Source organism: Melanostigma gelatinosum (assembly GCF_949748355.1).
Source record: "Melanostigma gelatinosum genome assembly, chromosome: 4".
NCBI classification, from domain to species: domain Eukaryota; kingdom Metazoa; phylum Chordata; class Actinopteri; order Perciformes; family Zoarcidae; genus Melanostigma; species Melanostigma gelatinosum.
In genome coordinates, this window is record NC_136637.1 from 24737361 (window position 1) to 24764558 (window position 27198).

General features: G+C 41.3%; 2 protein-coding genes across 2 annotated transcripts; both read left to right on the forward strand.

Moving 5' to 3' along the window:
- Window positions 1-301: 301 nt before the first annotated feature.
- Window positions 302-15011, forward strand: ghrhrl (growth hormone releasing hormone receptor, like; the record flags this gene model as incomplete). The annotated part of the gene is made up of 13 exons (XM_079266587.1): window positions 302-355; window positions 5116-5221; window positions 5763-5870; window positions 6528-6619; window positions 7351-7454; window positions 8793-8925; window positions 9074-9227; window positions 10436-10496; window positions 10956-11025; window positions 11303-11394; window positions 12131-12260; window positions 13521-13562; window positions 14875-15011. The coding sequence occupies 13 exons, from the start codon at window positions 302-304 to the stop codon at window positions 14974-14976; spliced, it is 1248 nt and encodes a 415-aa protein (XP_079122713.1). The 3' UTR covers window positions 14977-15011.
- Window positions 15012-17333: 2322 nt separating this feature from the next.
- Window positions 17334-27074, forward strand: LOC306776542 (uncharacterized protein; the record flags this gene model as incomplete). The annotated part of the gene is made up of 21 exons (XM_079267255.1): window positions 17334-17468; window positions 17589-17649; window positions 17732-17905; window positions 18257-18382; window positions 18531-18671; window positions 18893-19018; window positions 19848-19970; window positions 20185-20307; window positions 20463-20585; window positions 21070-21192; window positions 21371-21493; window positions 22030-22155; window positions 22681-22809; window positions 22959-23051; window positions 23157-23252; window positions 23393-23488; window positions 23824-23919; window positions 25871-25972; window positions 26073-26178; window positions 26471-26587; window positions 26866-27074. The coding sequence occupies 21 exons, from the start codon at window positions 17334-17336 to the stop codon at window positions 26942-26944; spliced, it is 2418 nt and encodes an 805-aa protein (XP_079123381.1). The 3' UTR covers window positions 26945-27074.
- Between the last annotated feature and the right edge of the window lie 124 nt (window positions 27075-27198).

Consider the following 27198-nt stretch of genomic DNA (forward strand, 5'->3'; position numbering starts at 1 on the left):
GATCTAGCAGCCTCTGGTTAATTTGACTTTTATCCTTCATCATAGTAGTGGAGGCAGTTATTTACAAGGCTTTAGAAATCAATGGAAAATAGTTTTTTTTAGAGCCATTTCTGACCGATAGCTTTTTATTCTGAAAATACGCACAGGACATGCTACATTTTGATTGTTGTGTCCTTGACAAATGTTGTATTTTACACCTGGGCAGAGAGAAAGTCTCAGCATCCCGTCCGGCAGGAGTGTGTGTGTGTTGCAGTCTCATTGATGAAAGCGCCACGTTGGACTGAACGCGAGAACCCACGACATGTCCTGTCTCCACCTCACAGGGATATTTCTCTCCACGTGTTTGGCTTCAACTGTGAGTGATTTACTTTAATTTTACCTTTGTGAATGGAAGAAAAAGATAAAGTATTATGTTTGCCACGTGGAAAACTGCAAGCTCTCTTTTGCAGGACATTTAATAGTTTAAAATAAAAAAACGAAACATTGCGAACTATTTATGAAAGATGACGAATGAACACCTTAAACTATGTATTTGCGAACGTTTCTCTCGTGTACCGTTCTCTTACTGTCTATACTTGCAATTTATTGAACATATAAATGACGTGTGGTGTTAAATAAGCTTATCAAAACAAGCTTGTGCGTGCGTGCGTGCGTCTGGGTGATTGTGTGCGCGCTCGGCATCATTTTTTTTATTTATATAACGTTACTTTCAGGGACAATGCACATTGACCACTGTAAATGTGTAGGTGTGAGCCAAAATGCTGATTTACAACTTTTCTCCCTCAGCCAGCTGTTAAATTAAATTTGTATTAACAATAAAACGCACCACATGTAAAATTAGAACCAAAGAAAGCTAAAATACTGAACAGGATCAAAATGAGCAGTAGGGCAAGCATCATGCATTGTTTTATTATTACTTTGTACTCAGTAATTTACATTTGGGAGAATGTCCTGGTTCTCTCTGAGTGACACCTTGAGGTGGTCTGCTATTAACCTGTTGTGACATGATTTTGTAGCACCATTTCCTCTCAAATATAATCTGAAATTAGACAAATTGTCTCATGAATGTGATTTGAAGTTTGCTCAACAATGAGATTTTGAAGGGCTTTCATTTTGAAATGCTACATCAGAATGTCCTGTCTATTAACCTGCAGTGAAATTATTTTTTTAACACAAACAAGGAAACTAGTACATTGCCTCTTTTGAATGTTCAGATATGACAGAATTGTTGCACCTAAAGAAGCACAGGAGAAAGAAAAAAAGTTGTCTGCGCATCTTTTTGGCTGTATGGTGAAAAAATAAACCTGAATTGACACAGTTGTCAATTAAAAAAATATTTGCCATTTGAGAAAATGTCGAGAAATTTGAGTCATTAATTTTCAAGAGTTAGATCAACACCAGTCTCATGTTTGTACGACTAAATATTGAGCTAACGTTATATTCAGCAGCCGGTTAGCTTAGCCTAGCATAAAGACTGAAGGAAACAGCTCGCTAATTGACAAGTTAGGGTTTGGCCAAGAAATAGTTTGGCACGAAACACCACTGTAAAAAACACAGTTTGTCCTTTTTACGCTTCTACTGAAGTACTCGTTAGCGGATTTTGTTAGCTTTGGACAGAGCCAGGCTCGCTGCTTCCCTTTCCAGTCTTTATGCTCGGCTAAGCTAACCAGTTGCTAGTTCAAGATTAATATTTAGCATACAGATATAAGAATAGTATCAATATTCTCATAGCAAGAAACCTAATCACATTTTCCAAAGTGATCCGTGTCTGTGATCTCTTTCTGATATCTGGTTGTTTTATATTTTCATCCCGTGCCACAGTACCATGGCGGCAGCATAAAAGTGCACCTTATTTGCTGTCAAAAATAAGGCAACATCTGCAAAGTGAGCCCAGTTTGATGGACACTTTTTGGTTAGTGGGTAATGGGCTTCACCTGTCGGAGAGCATTTTTACAGCAGACTGCACATAACCTGCCAGCGTGAAGGGGCCTTTGGATTTGCATTTAGTTTAACGGCTCATAGTACCCAGACAGCCCCACACCTCTCTCCTTGTGTCTCTGTCTCTTTCTGTTTCTTAAATTCATGCTAGTGTCTTCCTTCCTTAAAACGCATGAGCACGTCATCAGCCACCTCTTGCTTTGTTCCTCATCCCCTGCTACTCAAAGCTTTGCTCTCAACTGCACAACATTCTTAGAATAAAATGTCTTCACAGTATCCTCTTACATATAAATAGGGAAGGTATGTGTAGTACATGAGCCCCATCTCACACACAGTGTGCTGTTTAGCTGATGCTTTTGTGCGCTTTATGGTAACAAAGTGTTTCTGCTTTGAATGCAAATGCCCTAACTGTGGTGCTGTTCTTCTCATACTTGCTCAAACAATGAATTATAATAACAGAGCCACAGTTTGGCAGAGAACAATATACCTGGACATCTGTATACATGTCCCAGCTTGAAGCACACTCGCTGCAAGATCTAGCATCTCAGCAGGAGGCAAGATAAACCCTTTTTTCACGGTTCCCTCGCCTTCCTTTGAACAGGCGGAGCAGTAATTGCTTCGTAAATTGCGAAATGGCGCCTCTCTTTAAATGATTGGCATTGCGTTAAGAACAAAGAGGATTGGCAGCAATTTGCTCAGGTTTCTTCCGACACGTCTGTTCCTCATTGATGCAGGGAGAGATGGTGCTGAGAGGTTGTATGTTTGATACTTATTTAAAGTTACTGTGAGGAACTTTTAACTGTTAATGAAACATTTAATACTGATGACTCTATATGAGTTCAATAAGGAAACATCATCAGCGAGAAGATTCAGATCAGACAAAAGCATCCGGGTTCACCAGAAACTCAGGCAGCGACCACCCCACTGCGGACCAAGTCAAGACACAATGAAAGGTTCCTCACAGTAGCTTGAAAGAAAATAGGAGAAAACATTTTTCCCATCTAAAAACTGTTGGGAGGATTGTGTTCAATCATTTTTTTTCTGTAGGTGGTTTTGACACGTTGCCAAAGTGGTTTGTTATGTTCTGCACAAACAAGCTTTTTTATAAGAGCCCCATTGTGTGTGTGTGTGTGTGTGTGTGTGTGTGTGTGTGTGTGTGTGTGTGTGTGTGTGTGTGTGTGTGTGTGTGTGTGTGTGTGTGTGTGTGTGTGTGTGTGTGTGTGTGTGTGTGTGTGTGTGTGTGAGAGAGAGTGTGTGAGATGGTCCATGAGTTCACACTTAAGACACAAAATGAGAAGAAAAGGCTGAGGTGATTGATTGCGGTGTAGAAACAGAAATGAAGTGTTGCGGTCTAAATCCATTTCACCTATGGTTATCTATTTTTACAGCATTAGTCTTTATTGAATAACTAGTATTTTTGGTTTAAATCCTTCCAATGCTCTGGCTTTTCCTGTTGACGTGAATCTTAAAGACAGACTGTTTCTTGTAAGAGGCACCAGTTCAACAATAGCTTGATTGAATTAGAAGATTGGATATTGCTTCTGACACTTTATGGAAATATGAATCAATGTGTAAAAGAAATGAATATGTTTCAATCTAAATCTGTATACCGTTTGGAACCTCACAAATCAACGTCTTTTACTTAATTATTAAAAATGTGTACATTTTGGACAAACATCCTGTTAGTGCACTGCCAGTAGACGTTCTGCATTTTGTTCTCAATTTCCCAAGCGGTTTTGTTTTTAACCCTAACCCTGTTGTCCTCTGTGTTTTATTCATCTTTTTCTATTGTACTGAAATAGCAGCCTCAAAGTTACTCAGCATGGCGGAAACTAAATGCTAAGCATTTTGAAATTTCGAGTAATCTGCATTTGCTTTTCTCTTCTTTTTAACACACACACACACAGTTGTGTTTTCATGACTTTTGGGGACATTCCATTGACTTACATGAATTTCCTGGAGACTTAGCCTAACCATTACCGCTACTAGCCTATAGCGGCGCCTAACCTTAACCTAACCTTAAACTAAACTTAAACTAAGTCACCCTAAAATGTGTTGGTTTGCTTTATGGGGGTGTGCAGTTTGTCCCCATAAGGAAGGCAAAACCCCCACAACATGGGTAAAAATCACCCACAAACACACAAACCTTAGATGATGATTTCTTCACGGCCCACGCAGAGACTGGACAAGAGGAGCTTGTGCTAAACTCTGTGATTATCTTTTTGAGATAATTTTCTTTTTCGTTCGGCAACAGAATGGCTGAGTAATTGAATTAATCAAAAAACCCAATCAAATCAAATTGTTGTGTTTCATTCTAAGTCGATGACTAAAGTCTAACTATAATCGGCAAGCAGAAATGAACATAAATTTATATTTTATAATGTGCAAGCAAATCTCTTGTGTTTCCCTTGCCTAAATATTAAAGATCAAAAATCAGGGTGCAGAAAGAAAGCAGATATGTTATGATGCCAAAATGTGGAGGTGAATTAAAAGTAAGCAACGAGGTTCTTTCAGTAGCAATACCACGGAAGACTTTTATCAGGAAACACACATTGTTAGGCGGTATGCTGTCTTCTTTTCTGTGGCATACCAATCATCTGAAAACCTGTCACCACAAATGAAAATGACCCATTCTGACAAATTCTATATGCATATTCATACTGTGCTTCAAAACCGGAGAAAGTAATGCTTCCCTCTAGACAATGATCAAAGCACGGCCGTCCTCTCTGTGTGTCTGTCCTTCGATTTTCGCGACAGTCGTCTCACATCAATGTCAGTCAAATGCAAATGCAGTTATTCTGTTTATTTTCATCATTAAATGAAGGGATGAGCGGGGTCAGAACAACAGAAGGAGCTCTGAGCAGTGCTAAATGGATGGTGCGCACAGTTGTTGGGAATGTGTCTGCGTCCTTGGGAACAAACTAATTTAATGAATTTTCTGAGCTTCCCGTCTCTGGTATTTGCTTAATACCACTGATGGAAACAGACTGAAAGGTTACTGTTTTATTGCGAAAGCATTTCCTGCTGAGGGCAAGATGACTCGATGCCCTTTAGAGTTTGACGTACACAGGACATGGAATGCCTTTTTCATGGAGTAGCAGAATGAGTGGCCGCTGTGTCCTCCGCTTGACTGGCTGTATCTAACCAATCATCCCTTTTCTTCCTTCCTACTTCTAGGCTTTGTCAAGTCTGCACCCTGAATGCGAGTTCATATTTCAGCTGGAGAAGGAGGAGCGTCACTGCCTTCAGTACATTGCAGAGCAGGGCAACAGAAGCACAGAAGGTGTGTTTTACATTTTCAAAAACACTCTGCAGCAGTAGCTCATATAAATCCGGGCGTGGCTGAACTTGTGATATGAAATATATTGCAAATGTTACACATTAAGTACAACGGTCTACGCTGGAATAAATGCTTCCCAGAGAATCATTAGTTGTCAGGTCGTCCCAACTGCAGATTGAAAACGCACTGGGTTATCTGTCACTGTGATGCATCGGTAGAGAAGACCATTGAGGATAGTTGCATCAGACTTTATGTATGTAATCTATCTCAAGATAAAGGTCTGGGTCACAATGTTGTAATACAATTTACACAGAGGGGGATGTTATGGCATTGAGGTATGTCGTTGGAGGTATTGTGCATGATACACCCCATTTACCTCCACTCCATGAGTATATATTTAAACTGTGGATTTCATTTCGAGGGGCGGTGTATGACATTGCATATAAATGTGTTTATGTAATCTCTTGTTCTGATTCACTACCCCGACAGACACACACACCTACCTTTTTTTTTTTTAACCTTCTTTCTTCTTCTACAAAAAAAGGTTGTCGTCCGTTCTGGGATGCAGTCGCCTGCTGGCCGCATGCAGCCGTTGGGGAAGCAGTCCAAAGAGCTTGTCCTGCCGTCTTTTCCCTCTTCAAAAACAACACAGGTGAGTAAAGGGTCACATGGTGAAAGAGGGGGTGAGCAGGGTGTTCGGGCTGAGATAATGACGAGACCAGCGTTTTCAACAGTGAGTCAAAAAAGTGAAATTGTTGCTCGAATGAAATCAAAGTATGTTTTGTTTTTTTCTTGATTTTTAGCTCATAAAGTGTCTGTTTATTTACTTGTTCAGGCATTCGTTTACTGATATGTTTTCTTAGCTTCATGGCGGCTCTTAGTGACGAGGCTTGCTACATTGTCACAGGAATCTGAAATCTTTTGTCTTAACAGGTAAAGGAGCAGACTTGGGAGTGTACGCAGATATTGAAAACCATAGGAATGTTAAACTGAATTCGACAAAGTACCTTGACATGTGTTATGTGTCGTTAAGAATATACAACGTTGTCGAAATAAGACTATCCACACGATTGGCCCTGTGAGGCTGTATGTGGGCACAGTGGTGCTTTGAGCTAAATGCTGCAGTCAAGATTCTCACGTCAACAACAAGCGAGCGGTCACGATTATCTGAGAATTCAATGAGGTTGTTTGATCACAGAGCTGGTTGTGTGATGGCCAAAATCACCGAACATTCAATTTCTATCTTTTGACAAGTTTGTGAATCGATTCTGAAGATGATCTTTTTGGATATCCTGACCTTTCACCTCAGGTTCAGTGAGCCGTAACTGCACCAGTGAAGGTTGGGCCAGAGCTTTCCCACCGTACCACATCGCCTGCAGTGTGGATGATGACCTACCCGAGGTGAGAGCTTCTTCTGTGTGCGGGCAGATGAAGAGGTCCAACTGGAGAGTGGGAAATAGAGAGCACAGAGGATCAGGACAAGAGGAGATGCAACAGGAGCAAGGACACAACCACCGGCAAAAGAACAAATAGAAGCAGGGACTTTTTGTTTCATTTTGGGATCGTTTAAATTTGAGTATAAATGCCTCCTGGCTCGTCATCTCTCAAGAGCAGAAAAGAAAATGTATTCAAGCATTAATGTGCCTCATTTGAAAACATAAACCCGTATCAGGTAATAGCTGAAATTATCTTGTTTCACAAAGAGACAATGGCTCTTAATCGTACTGAACAATGTTTTTGGAGGATAATTCTCAGAAAATCACTTTTGGTGCAATAAGGAACTTCCACAGCTCTTTTGTCTTGAGTTTAAAAAAAAAAAGACCTTTTTAGTCTTCTAATAGCAGGGAGAAAAGTCACAAATTACAAGTTCTGCTGTAATTAAGAAGCTTTTTATGCGCTTTCTCAATCAATTCAGTTGTCTAGTCCAGACATACTGCCATTTGACTCGCCTTCAAAATAGTGAGAAAGCATTCTCGCTCTAACGCCGCCTTCATCTTTTAAGTACAGCTGAGTCATTGTCTGCAATTTGGTGTAATTTCGATTTATTTCAGGCCTCACAGCATTTCTAAACGCCTCAACACTGGAGCACAACGTCCTTTCATACAACATCTTCCTTCTGGTCTCTCTTTCAGACAGAGCAGTCGTACTTCGCCACAGTGAAGCTGATATACACCGTCGGCTACGGCATCTCTCTAGTGGTGCTGGCTGTGGCTGTGTTCATCCTGTTGCTCTTCAGGTAAGAATAGATGACGTTAAAATAAGTCGTGGTTGTCCAGAGAGAAGACAGACAGACTTTTTGTCATTGTTTCATCAGTAACCAGTGCATTTTGGTAAGCTCAAGGCCATTCCATTTACCACAGAGAGCCAAGCAATAGCAATCACAACAGTATTGTTGTACCGTAAACTAAAAGGTTTATTCCAAGGCACCTTTAGTCCTGGGTCTAATAAAACACCTTTAATAATATCTGCCGTTTGTTTGGGCTTTTAGCTTTGACACATTTAAAGTGATGTCCTAGTGTAGTTTATTAAAGGCACAGTTTGACATTTTGGGAAATACTCCTGCATTTTTGACACCACAGGTGATTAGCTTAGCTTAGCATAAAGACTTTTAACTGGCCCTGCCAAAAGTACAAAAGGTCCACCAGCCAACACCTCTAAATATTACATATAAACAATATATCTTGTTTGTTTCATTTGTACCCAAATGAAAATGTAAAAAACTCTTAAATTGTATTTGCATTACATCAATTGTTCATACAGCGTACACACGGAAAAAAGGTACCAGTCTTCTCATCTAACCAAGAAAGAAAATAATCATATATCCCAAAATGAAAAGCGATGCTGTCGTAAGAAGTCATTTTAGAGCCACTAACCTTGAAACCCAAAGTAAAAACCAAACATTAGTCATGAAATCAGTTGTCATGTGTTATGATGCAAGAAAATGACCATCATTTTCCCTCTCATAATCCCTGACGTGCTTCTCCTTTATCTGTCTAGTTCCTCTCAGTTCCAATTGTTTTCTGTCTTGGATTTGGACCCTCACTGACATGGGTCAACAGATGCTATAAGTCCACTTAGCAACTGATTGTCACAATGTCAGTGATCTCCTCATCTCCCCGCATCACTCAGCTCTGTGAGTCACTGGATTAAAAGATTAGGAGCTTGTAGAACAATACAACCTCTCAATTAATGGTTTCTTTTTCTCTCAGTGCAGCTGGTGTGCAGTTTTTAATGCATCCGTTTGTAACAGAATCTCTTTGAAACCCCTTCCATAACTTCCATCTCTTTTTACATTTGTATTTATTGTTTTGTTCCTCATACTGTACATTTCTATTGTTTTATTTTGTTGCAAACTAGTTTGCTTTTAAAATTTTTCTGTCCCACTCCGTGTCCCTTAACTGACATCCTACTGTGTCAGCGGCCTGTCAAAAACCATGCACACCAAGGCATTGTAGGTATTAGTTGGGGTGTGACAATGTGTTGTGATGCAGAACATACATATATCTCGCTTTGCTTGGCCATTTTTGTGCATCAGACAACACTACAGTACATTTAGTGCCTGATCTTTCAACAGGAGGCTGCGTTGTGCCAGGAACTTCATCCACATCCAGCTTTTCGTCACATTCATCCTGAAAGCTGTGGCTGTGTTCATCAAGGATGCGACTCTGTTCTCAAGTGAGGACACCAACCACTGCACCCTTTCCACAGTAAGAGCAACTCTTGGTTGTGTTGAGAAGTTTCTCTGGGCAGCTTCCTTATGGCTCTCATCGTATTATAACTGCACCTCTCTCTTACTATCCCCCCCTTTACAATTCACCTTTGTCCTTCTTTTCCTTCCTGTCTTTTTCTGTCCAGTTTGCCTGTAAGGCCTCTGTGGTCTTCTGTCACTACTGTGTAATGTCCAATTTTTTCTGGCTCCTGGTGGAGGCGCTTTACCTCAATTCCCTGCTGCTTTCGTCCTTTTATCACAGCCTTCGATGCCTGTGGGGCTTCACCCTGCTGGGATGGGGTGAGAGATCTTGACATGCGATTTCCTCGACATTTGTTATGCTGAGCTTCAGACTTTTGTTCCAATATGAGATGTCACAAAATATAGTATCCTGTATGATACTCCTGATACTACTGAAAGTAGGGTATGAAACATGTGTGGGTGATAGATGCAAGGATAACAAATTGAGTGGACTTAAAAAGACTGGATGATTGATATTTTACAGAGTTTTGTATCTAATCTATGTTGGCTTAAGGTGAGTTACACATCAATTAGAGAAAAAGGAAATTAGCAGACAGTTATCAATGCAAATTGCAAAATGTACAAGTGCACGCAAGTCCACATTGGTTTGTGTGAGCTAATGCATTATGTGCATCATGAGTTTCTGCTTTTTTGATCTTAGAAAATAGATGTGTTTTTTATCAGCATACCGATGGGTTGATGCTCCGGCGGACTGTTCTTCTTCTTGGGATGCAGACATTCTCTGTGTGTGGTTTGGGTTTAGTCCATGACTTGCACCTGGCTTGGAACTGAACACTGTATTTCGGAAACTATTCTCCTTGTGTTGCAATCAATTCACTTACCAGGTTTCTTCATTTTTTTTCAATCTACAAATGAGTGTAGAACACTGAATTAAATTGGGGCCGTCATCCCTCTGTATTATAAAAGTCACATTGCAGCTTTGCAGTTTCAAATTTAAAAATAAATTGACATTTACTTTAGGTCTCCACAGGGTCACTCACTGGAGAGTTTGACGGTTTTACCTCTAATTACTTCCAAATAGCATTTATTATTAAATGCCAAACACAGTGCAATATATCACACCTACCACTCTCATCAACCTCATGCCAAGTGGGCCTGAGATGACTTGTGAATTATGCTTCATTCTCCAAAATCAGATAACTAACTTCAATCCCATTGAGGTCAACAGTTATTATTGCAGTTCTGTCATTCAAAAGAGATTCACAGCTGCCTTTAGGGACAACAAGAAGCAGACTGACCGCCATCGGCCGATATCCCCAACTTAATATTATAAAACAGACAGAAAGTCCCCTGGTTCGGTGTCATCAGCTGTAATCACCGAACCAACTCAATAAACGTTCCCTGTGGCAGTCCCTTCTAATGTATTTGGTTGGATACAGATATTAGAAAAGTTTCTAATTAAGACTCAACCAACTCGGTGTGTATTGATTGCACTTCACTGACATTAGTTTTGCTTTTCTCCACAGGTGTACCTGTGCTCTTCATCGTCCTGTGGATTGGATCCAGGGTGTATTTTGAGGACACAGAGTTTGTATAAACTTCCAGTACCACTTCTATCTCCACAAGCACAGTTATTTATTTTTTATACATATATATATATATATATATATGTATATGTATATATATATGTATATATATATATATGTGTATATATATATATATATATATATATACACATATATATATATATATATATGGCACACTACAACAGACGTAATGACAAACAGAGCCACAGTGAATGTTCCTATAATGTAATGATGGAGAGAATAGCTTTTCGATGAAAAAACACACCGTGAGGAGAGAAGGTTAACCGTTTACACCTTTACACTATTTATTTTAATTTGCACTCACTTTGTACTTGTTAGTATTTGCTGGTTATGAGTTGACTTTTACCATACGGTCAGTTGAAGTCATTGTACATCAAACCCTTAAAGAACTTCTGCAGACCGGCTAAAGAGCACATTTCAAAGTTGTCTTTCTATATAGATGTTGGGACATCAACGAGGACTCGCCTTATTGGTGGATCATCAAGGGACCAATTGTTGTGTCTATTGCGGTAAATACTCCCATTGTGCCGAAACAGACAAAACTGTTATTTATGCACCTAGCAGAGTGTTATGCAGATGTTTTTTTTTTTAGACTGTTTCGGAGAAATTGTAAAAAAGGAAAACGTCTTTTGTGCATGCTTGAATAGACTGTCAAAGGCTGCCCTCACACTTGTACTAGTCAATTACTCACTGGGCTGCCCATATTGTTGCCCTGACATTCAATCATGACATTTGCCATTTTATCTCATTAAAGCTTAACATTTCTTGATTTTTTTCAATCGACAGGTCAATTTCATGCTCTTCATGAACATCATCAGGATCCTGATACAGAAGCTCAATCCTCGGCTGATCCACTTCAACAACTCCTCTCAGTACAGGTAACGCTTTGGCTGCAGACACATGTAGACACAGTATGAGTGGCTGAACTCAGCAGTGATACGGTTTCTCATACTTTCGTCATTACAGCATTTATTGCTTTTATCAGATTTTGCTTTCATCTTTTTCTCTTGAATTTTCAAAGTTGCGTCCGTGTGACTTTATTTATCTCTGATAAGTAGACACTTCGATGTCGGGAAAGATGCAAGTCGTTTTAAAACTTTTGATGCGCGACAGTCTGCAATGTATCATTCATTCAGTCACTACTGAAGCTCTAACTAGTCAGTATAGCCACGTGTAGCGTTCCACGACCCAGAATTAGAATTTCTATTTGAAATAGGCTCCTAAATTGTCTGAAAGTGTTTCGGAACATAATGCATATCCAAATCTTACAACTGACCTACCAAAGGCATGTATAAATTGAGTGATGCTTGACTTGATTGCACCAGGTAACTTGATTTGTTCCCCTGCACATAAAAAGGAAAACATGCCCATCTGCACTCATATTTAGTTGTCCTCACTTTGAATCATACACCTGCTGCTACCTTTCCCCTCATTAAAATAATTCTGAGTGAAGACTGACGCGCACACACAAGCATCCTCTTGATTGCAATCTGATGATTGGCGTGCCTGCATGCATGATGCTCTCCGGAGCAGCATTTAGATTAGATGTGCACGAGAGGATTCCCTGGGGTAGCTTCACCTCCTGCATCTTGTTTCTTTCCTTCTGTGCAACAGACGCCTGACTAAGTCCACTCTCCTTCTCATCCCTTTGTTTGGTACTCATTATATGGTCTTCAATTTTCTGCCCGACTACTTCAACGTTAACCTGCGCCTCTGTATCGAGCTGTGCATTGGATCCTTCCAGGTACACACACAACATTCTGACACATTCTACATTGTAGTGGCCTACCCTGCTGAATTTGTTCACATGTTGTTTTTTTTTTTTATAATAATAGAATAGGAATATATAATTTGTTAAGATGTTGAAATGTCCTCTGTTACGAGTAGCCCTTGAACCTCTCAGGTCCTTTTTCTTCTCTGCATAGAGTGTCGTCCCGCCCCGTCCGGTTGACCACCATGGGACCTTATTTCCTAAAAGATGTGTATTGTAGTGAATGGAGAGAGACTCAGCATTTTTTGATTTGGTGGGATGAGAGGCGGTGGACTCCGTGTTCACATCAATGATGCTTGGTGCTCAACCACAGTCAATGTTGATGGACAATGTTTCCCCAATGTCGATTTTTATCATATTGCCAAGAGACTTGTTTTGTTGTTGTTGTTTACATTCCTCTCAAATGCTCAGAAATGCACCACAGGAATGGACGGCTGTTTTTGTTTTGTTTTTCTTGTGTAGCAAAAGGGCTACAATTGCATTTTGTCAATTCTTGGATCACCAAAGCGATAACTATTCATCCTGAAGGGGACATGAATGAGTGTGCCTAGTTGTTGAGGTATTAAATCTGGACCAACATGGCTAAAAAGATTATCATAGACGTTTCAATTTGAACACCAGATTTAATATGAAATGCTGTTGAAGAGCCCTGCTTATATCCTTGAAATGCCGTAAGTAAATTATTGGAAAAGGACTTAGCAGGGCTGTGTTGCATGTGTTGAAGATGAATGGCAACCACAGAAAAGTCAAATGGCTTTCTCCACTTCATGGCACACAGGCTGGTTTGCTAGCCAGCTCTCCAAATGGATTTTGCCCCTGCTCCCCTTCCTGGATTCAAATCAATTGGGCACAGAAGAGCCATATAAGTATGGAATATACTTGCACAAATTGCTGTAACCCAGGCTTTGTTCATAAGATAGATGAAACAAGTATGTCTAATTTTATTTGGCATGTTTTAGTGTAACGATAAGAAGAAAGGCAGCAGGGTTCACAGCCTTCTGCTTTAGATCATACAGATCTGTATTATTGAGATGTAAATCCAAACGATTCATTATTCCACTCTTGTTTGCTGGCTGTGTAAGAGAAGTATAATAGATTTTCCTGATCTATTTTTTAAAATTCTTTACCCTGTCAGCTCTCATTTGTCATCTGCTATTTAAGTTGTCTTCACATGAGCAACCTAATGCTGCAGACTCGTCCTAAATGTTGATGATTGAACCATCTCTCTTACAGGGGCTTCTTGTATCGATTCTCTATTGCTTCCTCAATCAAGAGGTCAGTGCAAGCCACAGCGCTCTCAAGCATGTACTGTAACATATTCAACAAAGCACTCGGATACATTTACAGCTCTGTTGCATAATAAGCCTGTGTTCCCAGATCACATACCAGGGAGGGTTGAGTGGTTCACAGTTGTCGGGCCTTAAAAAGCAAAATAATTAGCACCTCTTACCCTCATTGCATAAGGGAGCCCTTATGTAACCACCAATATTAATATGAGGCCTTTCCAGCCCCACACAGTCTGTGTTTAATATTCAGTACACAATAACTCTAAACCCACGTTCGTCTGTTTTGTGCTTTAGGGCCTCATGGGTAGTACTTGGAAGTCACTCAATCCTCAAATAGACGAATGGATTAGCTCATTGAATCTACAGCGACATCCTCTTGTAGATTCTGAACTAAAAGACATACAGCAGTGGATTATCCATGATTAATATCCTGATGCTTTATACGATACCCCAATAACATGTCAAATATATACATTCGATTGCTTAATATCCAATAAAAGGACTTCTGCGATGGAACCCCCCCCCCCCCCCCCCCCGTTACACTTGATGTTATACCGGATGTTTAGCGGCGCTGATAGGCCGACAGAGCCAGGTCACCTGTTTCCCCAAGTCTCTGTGCTAAACCAGAGGCTCTCAATCTTTTGTAACTTAACGCACACTTCTGATTGTTGATATAAATTCTGAAGACCAACTTTCCAAATAAATGAGTGAAAAAACAAAACATAACATGACTAAAAAAGGAGAGAAAAAATACACCGAGCTGTAAATGTGCTGTGCCTTGTCAGTTGTAATGACCAAAATAAATATTCTGCTTCACCCTTCACTGCTTGCCTTTATGAATTCAAAGGTAATGTATTCATATTGCATTATCACCACACACTTTGGTGCTTTTGCAGGCGTAGGGTTGTCTCCCACATCATCTTTTCTTCTAAAAAACATTCTGTTTCACTGCACGACAAAACACATTTGTCTCTACCTAATGTGTCGTGATTGCCGTGGTGATATTCAAACGTAACTGCTCAATGAAATGATGCATTTTGATGTGACGTTTTGGTATTCATAAGCTAAGCTAACGAGATGCTGGTTGTAGCCTTATGTAACGTAATGTTGCACCATTGCTCGGTACATGCTAAGTATATTGCAGTGTTGTATAAACGTATTGAATTAGTAAAAAAACATAAACCAATTACATAATTCTTTGAATAAATACATGTGGCATGTAAGTTGCAACAGCATCATCTTACTAGTTTGAAAACAGCCTCACACTGCATTTTCTATCTGTGTTTGTGTGCGTTTGACAGGTCCAAAAAGAGGTCCACATGCAGTGGCTGAGGTGGCAGGAGCGGAGCTATGGTGTGGTGTCACCCGCTGCAAAATGCAGCCAGATGGACACTCCCTTCTAGTGGTAGCCTTCACCCTCACCCTGTAGGTCTTCTGCTACCGGACTTTCACTGAGGACTGCTTCTGAGCATGTCATTGTCTGCAAAGGGATGCACAGTACACACAGTACCAGTGATTGGCGGCCATGTCTAAGTTTTCATTCCAAACTCGATGATAGACTTTTTTTTTTTTTTTACTGGCTGTGCTCCTTCTGCCAGAATAGAGGAACCGGTGTGGACTTTCCAATGGTGAATGATTTTGAGATCTCATGACATTTGGCTGTTTTTTTGATTGTTTGTATTCTTTTATTTGTCCAGATAACAGATAATGCAAACTATTGCGTCATTGCCCACTTTGAGACCATCCACAACCCTCTTGTTAGAATAGTTCATTTTATGTAAACAAAACATCAACTTACAACTGAATGTATAAACTAAGTCACTGTTGTTGTCGTCATCTTTCTCTGTTTGGATGTTGCTTTATTGTGCCTCTCCCTGTGATGTTTCAATGCCTTGTGAACAAAACAAGTTACTGCAAGTTAAAGAATAAAAATGTTATTGTACTCTGCTTCAATAAGGCTCTCTGCAACCTCTTTCAACATGTTAAATCTGTGATAAAAGCGAAATTCATCAAAGTCATTATGGCTGCATGTCCAAGACATTTAACAATAGTTTTATAGTTTATATGTTATATTCTAAATTGTGTTGTTAAGCTTGTTTGGATAGCTGTTAAACTGTGGAGGAGACTGTGCATGATCCTGGTGGTGGAGAGGAGAAACATTCAAAATATTAGAAGATTTTTCATGGTTTCCAATGGGGAAAAGCAAATAAAACCATCATAACACTATCCTTGATATTATAGTCTTTATTGACATCTGCATAAAAACAATTACAGACATTTAAAAAGTCACCATTACAGCCACAAAAATAAACAACCAGCATGCGTATAATAAACGCATTTTTCTTTACACTTGGCTTTTGTTTGCTTTGAATTGAATGAAGCTTCCATCACTGTTCCGTGTTTTGATTTCGAAGGTGGGAGACACAGTTATCAGTGCAGGCAACAATTATCAACAGGGCTTTAGATCTTCAGATACCCCGAGACGAGGTCAATTGAAACATGACTGATGTTTTTTTTCATAATTTGATGATGGCTGTAACAAAAATATTTTATACTTTACAATACAGCAAAAAAAAGTGATGAAATTGATTAAGATGGTCATTAATGTGGTGGTGGCTTTGTTCTTTTGCTGTAAACAGCTGAGGAAAATCTGAAGTGAAGCCAGTCCTGCTCCATACTTGCTTCTACATATAATACGAATAATAATCAACTTTATTTTTGAAGCGCTCTTCAAATGGCTGAACCAAGATTAAAACGTTTATTTAATGAGCATTATTGCCCACACTACTGCTTTTCCTATTGCTGCTTTCTTACACAGTCTATGATTTCACTGCTACCACCTTGGCTGAAATATTTCCATGAGTAGGCAGCTACGGATGTCTCACAAGTGGTACACAACTACTTCAGCTGGCGCGTAAAGCGTAACTTACCGTTGACTCTTCGACCTCCCACGGTCCCCGGCTGACCGAGCCTCCTGACTGCGTTCTGACCTCTATGTCGGGGTTCACAGCAGGGCCATATCCCGGAGCCGCCTGCGGGGCCTGACTGCTTGCTGCCGCTCTTTAGCGGCGATTTGGGATTCGCGGAATGGGAAGTGCAGAGTTCCTGGACAGGATGTGGAGTCACTGCCGCAGCGTGCAGCCCCCCCATACTGACAGAGAGCTGCCTTGCGCCTGCACGATTCAGCATCTGGAGAAGACAAGAAAGATCATTTTGACATCTGGATAACTCGCTGTCTTGCCGTCTATCTCAGACCCGTTCATAAGTGCGAGTAGATCTAACCCCGGTAAGTTTGTTACACTTTTACTCAGCTTGTGTTTCGCATAATTATACCCTATAAGTTCGTCCCACGGACGCATTTATGGGTTTTCAGAGTCTATTTTTGCAAAAGTTTGATATAAACACCGCTGCTTTTCATATTTTCAAATGGAGCTGACTTAATGTAAAACATGCAGCTGTGTTCTCGCTGCTGTACGTTTCTTTTGTTCTGTGGAGACAACCCAGGGGGTTGATGTTAACCTAATAACAGGGTGCTCTTACCCCTATGTTGTTGTGCCTGCCTGGACATGCACTGCATGGCTGCTGTGTGTGTCTGCTGCACACAACTCGTATAAGTCGGCCTACAATTTCACAAACTTATTCACCTTCATAGTAATTGTCACATGCTCTTGACTGTTGTTTTCTGCATTGTTGTTTTTTCTTTGGCCGGCGTGTGGCTCGGTAAACACACCTCCTCATCTCCACACAGATTCGGGTGATGATGACTCACCTCGGGATTCTCCTCTCTGCCCTGCTGCTGGTTTTGGTTCCGGTTCTGTCTGCGTCGGAGCCTCTGAGCAGCCCTGAGGAAAATGAAGTCCTGAAACACACAGAGACGGAGCTCACTAAGAGCCAGGCCAGTGACCGAAACCCTCCACGCTGTTAAAGAGACAAATAAGAATAGAGAGATATGTCCTTGTTGGATCATGTCATGTGCATAAATCAATATGTTGGTCTCTCCTGTTTTTACAATCAGGTGACTGAAAATGTTATCGGAAATCTCAGTGAGACTACCCCGAGCCCCATACCTACCACAGGTGAGTTTTTTCAATTCATTTTTTCTGCGTCTCTTTTCACAGCTTCTCCTTAAGTTGCTGTATTTTTCTTTTACACAAGCAGCTCCTTCAACGACCACAGTTTTCCCGAGCCCCGTTCTTGCTCCTCAGTGTCTGGGAAACCAGGTGATGCTGGAGAACAGCGCAGGCTGCGGTTGTCCATCTGGAATGGTGAAGGATGGCGCCAACTGTGCCTGCCCTGTGGGCCTCACTCTGGAGGGGGCAGCAGGGTGCGAAGGTGAGAAGGGGCAGAGTCAGCGACAGAAGAAGTGACGATGTTGGAACATCAATAAATCAGTACTGTATTCAATTTCAAGCGTTATTACGGACAAAACAAAAACACAATCGTCAAATCAGTGAAACAGACGATTTCCCTAATGTAGCAGGACCAGTATTCAGAAGAAGGCTGCCCCTAGTCTCGACTATAATCCGCTTTCTTTCCAACAATTCTGCATTTGATATTTCAATGCTGTACTCAATGTTTTCCATCGGCGCGGTAGGAGATGAAGCACCTGTGTTATGTGCTTAGTGGTTGCACGCGGTGATGTCAGTTTGATGCAACACATTATCTTCTCTCTGTACTCGACAGACGTTGATGAGTGTGAAGTAGAGGGGCCAGGACCATGTGGTCCCCATGCCAGCTGCACTAATAACCCCGGCTCTTACTCATGTAGCTGTCGCCGTGGTTACCTGATGGGTGCTGGAGGGTGCCAGGGTTCGTCAGCCTCTGTGTGTGTGAGAGAGAGAGAGAGCGAGAGAGAGGCAGAGAAGATGTACCGTATGTGTGGAAGAGTTGATTATCCGTACCATTCTAGCCCTGTGTCGTATGAACATAATACATGTGTACTGTATGGGTGTTACAGATATAGACGAGTGTGCTCTGGCTGCAGTGACGGGCCTGCAGGCCTGTCAGGGTGATGCTGAATGCAGAAACACCCCTGGGTCCTTCATCTGCTCGTGCCCTTCAGGATATGTAATGGCTCTTAATGGAAAAAGCTGCGCAGGTGAGACTGATGTCAACATCTGGTGTGTAAGACTGGGGAATGTGGCGCTACACACCAAAACAATGTATGTTCAGAAGCATTGTAGCATTTAGAGGTAATGTCTTCCCCAAGCACCCTTGGACAGGATGTCTGGGTGTTGTTATACCTCCGTGACGTCGCCGTATCCATACAAGGCTTTGAAAGCTTCCTGTTCATAGTTCTTGGTTTCTCTTTCTCTGTAGATGTGGATGAGTGCAGCTTCGAGGAGCTGTGTCGCCGTGAGCTGGGAAACGTGTGCGTGAACACTCCCGGCAGCTTTGCGTGCCAGTGTCAGCCAGGCTTCAGAGCAGCGGCTCCAGCCTGTGTTGGTAAGTCTGACATTAAGCGCCACCACAGCTGGATGAGATCGATGGTCAGATTTGATCTGGTGTTGTGTGTTTCTCATCATTCACTTGAGTTCCTCCGGACTTAATGACTCCCGCTGGCAGGAAGGAAGGCTTTGCAGGGATAGAGCGCTTTAATCTGCTGCTTTGCTGCTTGCCTGCGTTGTTTTTGTTTCCGCTCTTTCGCCTTTTCTTCAATGACTAATTTCCTCTCTTGTCCTCTATAATCTCCCCAATACTCTATTAGCTTTCTTTTTGTGTGTGTTTTTTGTGTGTGACTCTTCTGCAATTCTGGTCTCAGGTCCTGTGTGTCCAGACTACACTGTGTGTCAAGGTATGATGTGCTTCTTTCCATGCTTAACACATGCTGCTTGCTTTAAAAGGGATTCAATTGTCACGGTAACAAACAAATCACCAGCAAAGTCTGGAGTGTTTGGAAAAGATCATCTTTAAGATGTAATATCTTCTCTTTTTTTACTATTTCAACAATCACAATTTCTTTAAATTGATTTGGGAAAGTAACACACGTGGTGTTGGACAAAGGGAAAATGAAATATTGTCTTACATCAATACAACAGCTCCCCATAGTGTTGCAGGGTCAACATTTTGAAATGACTTCTGCCTAATAAAGACTTGATGGGGGGTTTGGAGACATAAAAATGAATTAGTACCTCAAGGGTGCATTGCACAGAAAACAGTTGCTTTTTACTCAGCAATAAAACGTTTTTATTGCAAATCGTGTCCCAGCAAGTGAATGAAAAAGTGGTATACTTCATGCAGCGTTCTCTGTCTCCGTCCCTCGTCTCCGTCCCAGATGTGGATGAATGTACGGAGAGTCCTGCGGTGTGTGACGGTCAGGGTGTGTGTGAGAACACGCTTGGGAGCTACAAGTGTGTTTGTCGACCAGGTTACCAGGGAAACGGCACACACTGCGAAGGTAAGCAATCAGTGCCGACGTCCCTCCATGGAAAACTCCTGTTTCCTGCAGACGGGGTCAGCTTACTTGTGTGCGCGTGTTTTAATGCTTGCTGTTATGCCTTCCATTAAAATGATCCCGAATGGCAGAAGGATAATTCCTGAATGGAAATGAACTGAGTTTTGGATCTGTTTTTTTTTTCTTTCTTTAATCCGTGTGTGCGCTCTCTTTCCAGATGAGAACGAGTGTGCATTAGGCGGTCACGGGTGTGACACCAACGCTCGTTGTGGTAACGTCATTGGCTCTTATTTCTGCCAGTGCGACCAGGGCTTCAATGGAGACGGACACTCTTGTTTTGGTGGGTAAGCGCAGTGTGTGGTGTGTTTTCCACATTAGTGGTGCTCAGTAGTCCACCAGTGCTACTTATGTCATGCAAACAATTAATCATTTGTGCCTGCAGCCCTTGGGCATACAGCACTCACCAGATACCTTCAGGATTGTCCTTGTTTACAGACATTGATGAGTGTGCTCTAAACAACGGCCACTGTCAGCACAACTGCTCCAACGAACCAGGAGGGTACAGCTGCCAGTGTGGCTCAGGCTACCAGCTGGACAAGGATGGACTCAACTGCACAGGTAAACCCATAGGCTGTATACACAACATCTAATAATAATAATCTAAGCTTAGTTTAGCAGAAAGACTGGAATCCAGCTTGTCTGGCTCAATCCAAAGATAAAAAAAATAAACATAATTACACAAGACAAACAATTTACAATTGCTTGTCTTGAAGAATTTCATTTTTGCATGCAAAATGAGCTGTAAACCCTAATTTGCAGCAAAGTGGAAGGGAGTTCCATCATCAAAAGGATGGTCTCCCTCCAGCTTATCATCTACGAAAACCAATGCCAGTTTTGATACCTTGATCCAAACAACCTGCCTCTTATTAACTGGTCCTCTTTGGCAAAACCCCCACTCACCGGGCCCTCCAAGCTTGTTGAAACAAGTGCTAAAATGAATTGCAAATATGGTGTTTGACTTAAGTCTGAATGAGCCCTTACAATACGTGGAGCCCTGTTGTGCCATTACAGAAAAGTTAACTAAATGTGTCTGATCTCCCAGATGTTGATGAGTGTCTGACACTGAATGGGACCTGCGAGCATATTTGCATCAACACTCAGGGATCGTTCCAGTGCTCCTGCAGGCCCGGCTACCAGCTGCACATCGATGGCCACACCTGTGTGGGTCAGTCACTCACCGACACGCTTTCACTGTTTACCTACTCATTTGAGTCGTTTAAACAGGCTGATTCACACAAACTGCCATGAATAAGTCATCTCACATTCTCATTTTGTGTGTGTGTTTGTGTCGTGCATAATTATTGTCTCTGTGTGTCTCTGTGTGTGTGTTTGCGTGTCCTCAGATATTGATGAATGTAAACTCCAGTGTGGCGGCTGCTCTCACATCTGCACCAACTCTCCGGGAGGATACATTTGCCACTGCCCGCCTCCTCTTTTGCTAGACACAGACAACCTCACCTGCAGCAGTATGTTTCTCATTACAGTGTGGACATCACATTATTTTAAATCAAACTGTTGGTCTTATTACTTAGATTTGTGTTATTCGTGATCTCATTGTAGCTTAAGATATCGCAGTTTTAAAGAATGGTCCACACACCGAACTTCAGCACAAAATATATATTCTAACTCTCAATAAACAACAGTTTTGACTCATTACTTATATGGCTATTGCATTTTTCAGAGAACAATACATTTTATTTGATGTCTTTTAATATCGTCTGTGACTTTTAAAACCAAAAATGTCCATTAATTTGACTGTTGCCCATAATTAAGGCTGCAACTAAAGATTATTTTATTATAAATGAATCTGCAGATAAAACTCTCAATGAATCCTATTGTCTCTGAAGTGTAAGAAAATTGAAAAAATGCCATAAAATAAGCTAAAAAATAGCAACAATTTTCACAAGTTAGAAACTGGAATCCGGGTTTTTAGCTCTGCCAAAGAATGTTTATCATTTGCGAATATTCAATGTTCAAAATTTATTTTTTTCGAATTGAACAGATGTTACATCCTGCAAGCTGAGAAATGGAGGATGTGAGCACATCTGCTCGGTGAGGGCTGAGGGCCAGGTCCAGTGTAGCTGTCGGGCAGGCTGGAAGTTGGACGAGAACCAAAGGAGCTGCGTGGGTGAGACTTGATTTTCTGTCCTCTGTGCCACTTTTTTGAGGAAAATCAAATTTTGTTTTAGGTCATATCTATGCAGAAGAAGTTCAATGTTTTTTACAATTATATTATAAGTACATATTGTGTAAAAAAAAATAAACTCAGTTGACTCCCTTCAGACTTCGCAATCTATTGAAACAACCATACAAAGATTCTCAGAGCATCATTTTGTAAACATTTATTGCTGCAAAAACAGTAAAGAGCTGGCGAGGTTTAAATGGCTACAATCAACTTCTCATCCATTTTGCACTTGCCAGGCGGGAGGGGTTCGTTAAAAGCAATCACGGCAGCTGGGTTAAAAGGAAGGGTGGAAATCGGATGACTGGTTCAGCTGTGGCCACATTTTCTGGGATGATAAGCTTGTGTGCACACAGCCGAGCCTTTCTGCTCTTTCAGCACCAAAGTACATAATCAGACTGCAAAATACAGATTGTTTTGCAGTTCTAAAATGTGTAACTGTGTAACTGTCCCACTGTCTTTTGTCATAAGATGTGAATGAATGCGGGGACTTCACAAACGGAGGTTGTGAGCAGCTCTGTTTGAACCATCCGGGGGGGTTTAACTGCACCTGCAGGGCTGGGTATGAAGTGCGAACTGATGACCTCACCAAGTGCCAGCGTGAGTCGAACACCAAACACGCAAGAAACGAAGATCATGATGAATCTTGCAGACAGCAGTAGTAGCAAAAGGGATCGCTTCATTCTTGTTTTTGTGAGGGCTTCAATTTTAAAATGAAATGATGCTTATTAACTTCTCCGCCCTTCCAGCTGTGTGTAACCCTTACTGTCACAACTATGGAGTGTGTGTGGCCCCAAACAGCTGTGAGTGTCCTCCAGGCTACCCTGGACAAGGCTGCTCAGGTACAAGCGTTGACTCTTCTATATGGACACCACATATGTCATTGTGATATCACAGTTATTTGCTGTTGCTGTGAGAAATGGATCCATGTTGATTGTGTATTTCAGCCATGTGCTCCCCACCCTGTGCCCACGGAGGTACCTGTATGCGCTGGAACAAGTGTCTGTGTCCTCCTGGCTGGACCGGAGCAGGCTGCCACACAGGTACATCAGTACATCACCTCGGTTGTTAACGAAGATATAAGTTCAATTGAGTAAACAAAGCAGACTGCGCTGAAGAAAACACTGTTGCCTTAGCAGTTATGAGATGGTTACTTCCTTCTCTCTCTCTTTCTCTCTCTCAGCGGTTTGTGAGCTGCCCTGTGCTAACGGTGGTCGCTGTGTGGGGCCTGATACCTGCCAGTGTCCCTCGGACTACACCGGCCCCCAGTGCCTCTTGCGTGAGTAACAAACCCACCAACACATCTGGCTCCAGTTACACCAGGCATGCAGGTACTTCGTGGGGCCTCCATGCTTGTTAGCAGCACTGGCTGGTAAAATGTGTCGTATACCATGATGGAAAAACAAAAAAGCGTCGGGTAATTTAAGAAACGTCATGTTTAGATTCCACAATATACCCCCAACTTTCATTTTTCAACACAGACCTACTTCTATCTGTGTGTGTGTGTGTGTGTGTGTGTGTGTGTGTGTGTGTGTGTGTGTGTGTGTGTGTGTGTGTGTGTGTGTGTGTGTGTGTGTGTGTGTGTGCGTGTGTGTGTGTGTGTGTGTTTTGCAGCCCTGTGCACTCCTGCCTGCCAAAACGGGGGAACATGTGTGGATGTCAACAAATGCACTTGTGTTGGCGGATGGCAAGGAGCTCGTTGCCAGATAGGTGACATTACACTAACGATGTTTTATTTGTCCCGTGCTACACAATTGTAATATTATCAGCATGCATTTTACACACAGAAACCATGTTTCAATATAGTAAAATGGAGTATAGCTAACGTCAGAGAGAATTGTTCCCCACTTGTTCTAATTTGTGCAAACGCATTACTTCTAATGGCTTTTTCTCTGGTGAGGTGCTGAATTTGTTGTCGGTGCCTCTGCACCACTTTCCCTCCCAGCACCTTTTTACACCGAGTTTAATTTGCTTCCATCAGGACGCAGGTTTTCCCTCTCCAGAGGAGTCACCAACTGATATATGAGGTTCCATTATCCCATCAGCTATTGGGCTTTTTAAACAAAATGAGAGTTGGATTGTTACCAGCTCTGGATGCAGCACAGGTTTCCTTGTTCAGGCTTCTTCTACATTAACCCGTGTACTTTTTTGTATTTTTGTTGTCTTTTTTATATTGCTGTACTTTTCTATATTTATTGTCATTGACTGCGTGTCTGTATACCAAATTCCCCCTTAAGGAGATAAAAGCTTTTCGATACTCCACTTGTTCGGGGAGATTTCAAAATAACAAATTGTGAGCTAAAAATGGCTTTGTGGACCCAAAATGGAAAATGGAATGGAAAATACAAAATGTATAATTGAGCATATGCATATAATATGTGTATATAATCATATCATAACTTGCCTTGGGACCCAAACAAGAGGTCTTAACAAAAATCGAAGAATCTGATTTTTCTCTCCTTTTTTTCCCGCCACTTTTTTGCGTGAAATACTTTTGTCTCCAGTCCTCTAAATAATCCATCAATTGAAACAATCTGAGAGGTAACTCTTAATTTGAACTGCCCTCAACTACTTTCACGAGGAGTCATAAGTGCAGCTTAAACTATTTTGAGAATCGATAAATGATTTAAATCATTTTTCAAGGTAAGATGCAAAACAAAATTGCTGGTTCCAGCCTCTGAAATGTGAAGATTCCCTGCTTTTCTTTGTCTTATATGATAGTAAACTTGATATATTTGGGTATAGAAGTGCTGTCTTTGATGAAGTCAGCTTTGCCTTTTAACTATCTTTTGACAAGCAATAATCAACAAAATATTTGGCCGATTAATTGGTTGCGATAGTTGGTTGCAGCCTAAGGTCCAGGACAACATGGCTCTATTTTATATTGTCAAAATCCAATAATGTTGGGTGTGCAGTTCTCCAGGCAGCCAGTCGGTGGAGCTGTGCACAGATTCTTGAGCAGCTCCAATCAGTCACTGTTTGATCTTTCTGACGGCTGCTGGATATACAGTCTCTACCTCGAATACGTTTTTAACACCACAGCTTAGAATTAAAAGTAAAATCTGGAATAGTCAATAGCCAGAGAGAATTGCTTCCCTCCTTAAACACAGTCCAGCTTGTCTTGGCCACTGTTCCAGGTCACTGTTTGCTCTAAGTAGGTAATAGGTTTTATCGACATCTTTTAGAGTCGATTTTATTTTTTTATTTGTTTTTAAAGCTCCCAATGGTTTGGAACCCGCTTACATTGCAGGCTATCTGTCTCATATTCCTTCATGAGCTCTTAGATCCTCTACTGCTAGGTTTTTAAATGCACGCACTATATGTACCAGAAAATAAGCTGCGCAACTTTAAAAAAAAAAACTATGCTCCACAATTATGGAGAACCCTACCACATTTTTAAACAGCTGAACACCTGTTTATTTATTTTGGCTTATATTCGGTGTCAATCTGTTGTTTTAATGTGTTGCATTTGCATTTTTTTTATTGGAAAGCACTTTGAGCTTCAAATCTTGTATGAAAAGTGCTCAATAGATATAATTATTATATTATGCTGATGTTGCAATGGAAATAATATAACCAATTTTCCCTACTGTAACAGTAATAGATGTTTCTGCCTTAAACTTGACTGTATGTTGTCTTCTGTATGTTCTGTCTCCCTCAGAGCCTGTTCAGTGTCAGAAACCTTGTAAGAATGGTGGAGTGTGTGTGGGCCTCAACAGGTGCCGCTGTGCCAAAGGATTTACTGGAAGTCTCTGTGAAACGGGTTCGTCTGTGTGTATGTGTGTGTGTGTGTGTGTGTGTTTAAAATACCTTTCTAAGCCGTCGTGTTGCATTAACGCTCTTGCTGTGTGGTGTGTCTACAGCAGTGACCACCCCCTGTGTGCCGCCCTGCCGACACGGGGCCACATGCAGTCCTCACAACACCTGCACCTGTCCCGAGGGCACTGCTGGCCTGCGCTGTGAGAGACTGTAAGTATGAACGACACCAACAACAACAGAGTCACAAATAACACCAGCGTTTCTTTAACCTGTGGTCTGTCTCCTGCTCACAGTAGTTACAGTTCAAGGCAGCGTACAGTTTAGCTGGTGCTGTTCTTTTATTTTGCTGTTACAATTGGCAAAGTGAAGTTTTCACAACATTGGAACTTGCATATCAAAGACACAATGATACATTGTTGATGAACTTGGGAAAGCCATGTGATTCAAATTATTATTATTACTTCTTGTCATGGATGTGTGTTTGTGTTTGTGTGCTTCGTAGGACGTGTCCTGTGGTCACCACGGTGGTCAGCATGGCTCGAGCTGTACGAAAGGCATTTAGGGAGAGTTACGTTGACCGCTGTGGACCTCTGGGAGTTCAGCTTTGCACTAAATACAGGTTACCTGTTTTCTTATCACATTCGATCGTTAAGTACTTTGTGAGGTTAGTTGTTTCAAGTAGCAGAAAGGTGGAGTTTTATTATAGGGCTGTCATCTACATGTACCTACTTGAATAGATTCGATTAGATTTCTAAAAAGTTATTCAAGTTCAGGACAAAACCATATTGCAGAAGCAAATGTGAGAGGTGTGTTACAGTAGCATTTGTTTTTATAGCGTATGTAAAGGTCAAGTCGGATCAGAGCATAAGTAAAATGATGATAAATGTTTTGTTTCAGGACAAACCAGGCCCGTGTGTACCTGCAGGCCTACAGGGTGGGCTACAAAATCCAGTGTCCTGAGAGGAAGGGCAGATGAGTCATGTTGTTGAAACGCTCCACATCATGAGGAAACATCACCCAACAGACAACAGACAAGAGCTGAAAGGAGACGAGCTGTGAACTGTAAAATGTAACTGAATTAGTGAAGAGGGTTTTTGTGGCTTCTCTGAGGGCAAGCCTCTCCATATATAAGTTGACAATTATCTTTAAATCAGTTTGTACGCAATCATGTCATGAGAAATATTCCTCAGTATATAAATGTGCAATGGTTTCATTATTTGTCATGTTTGT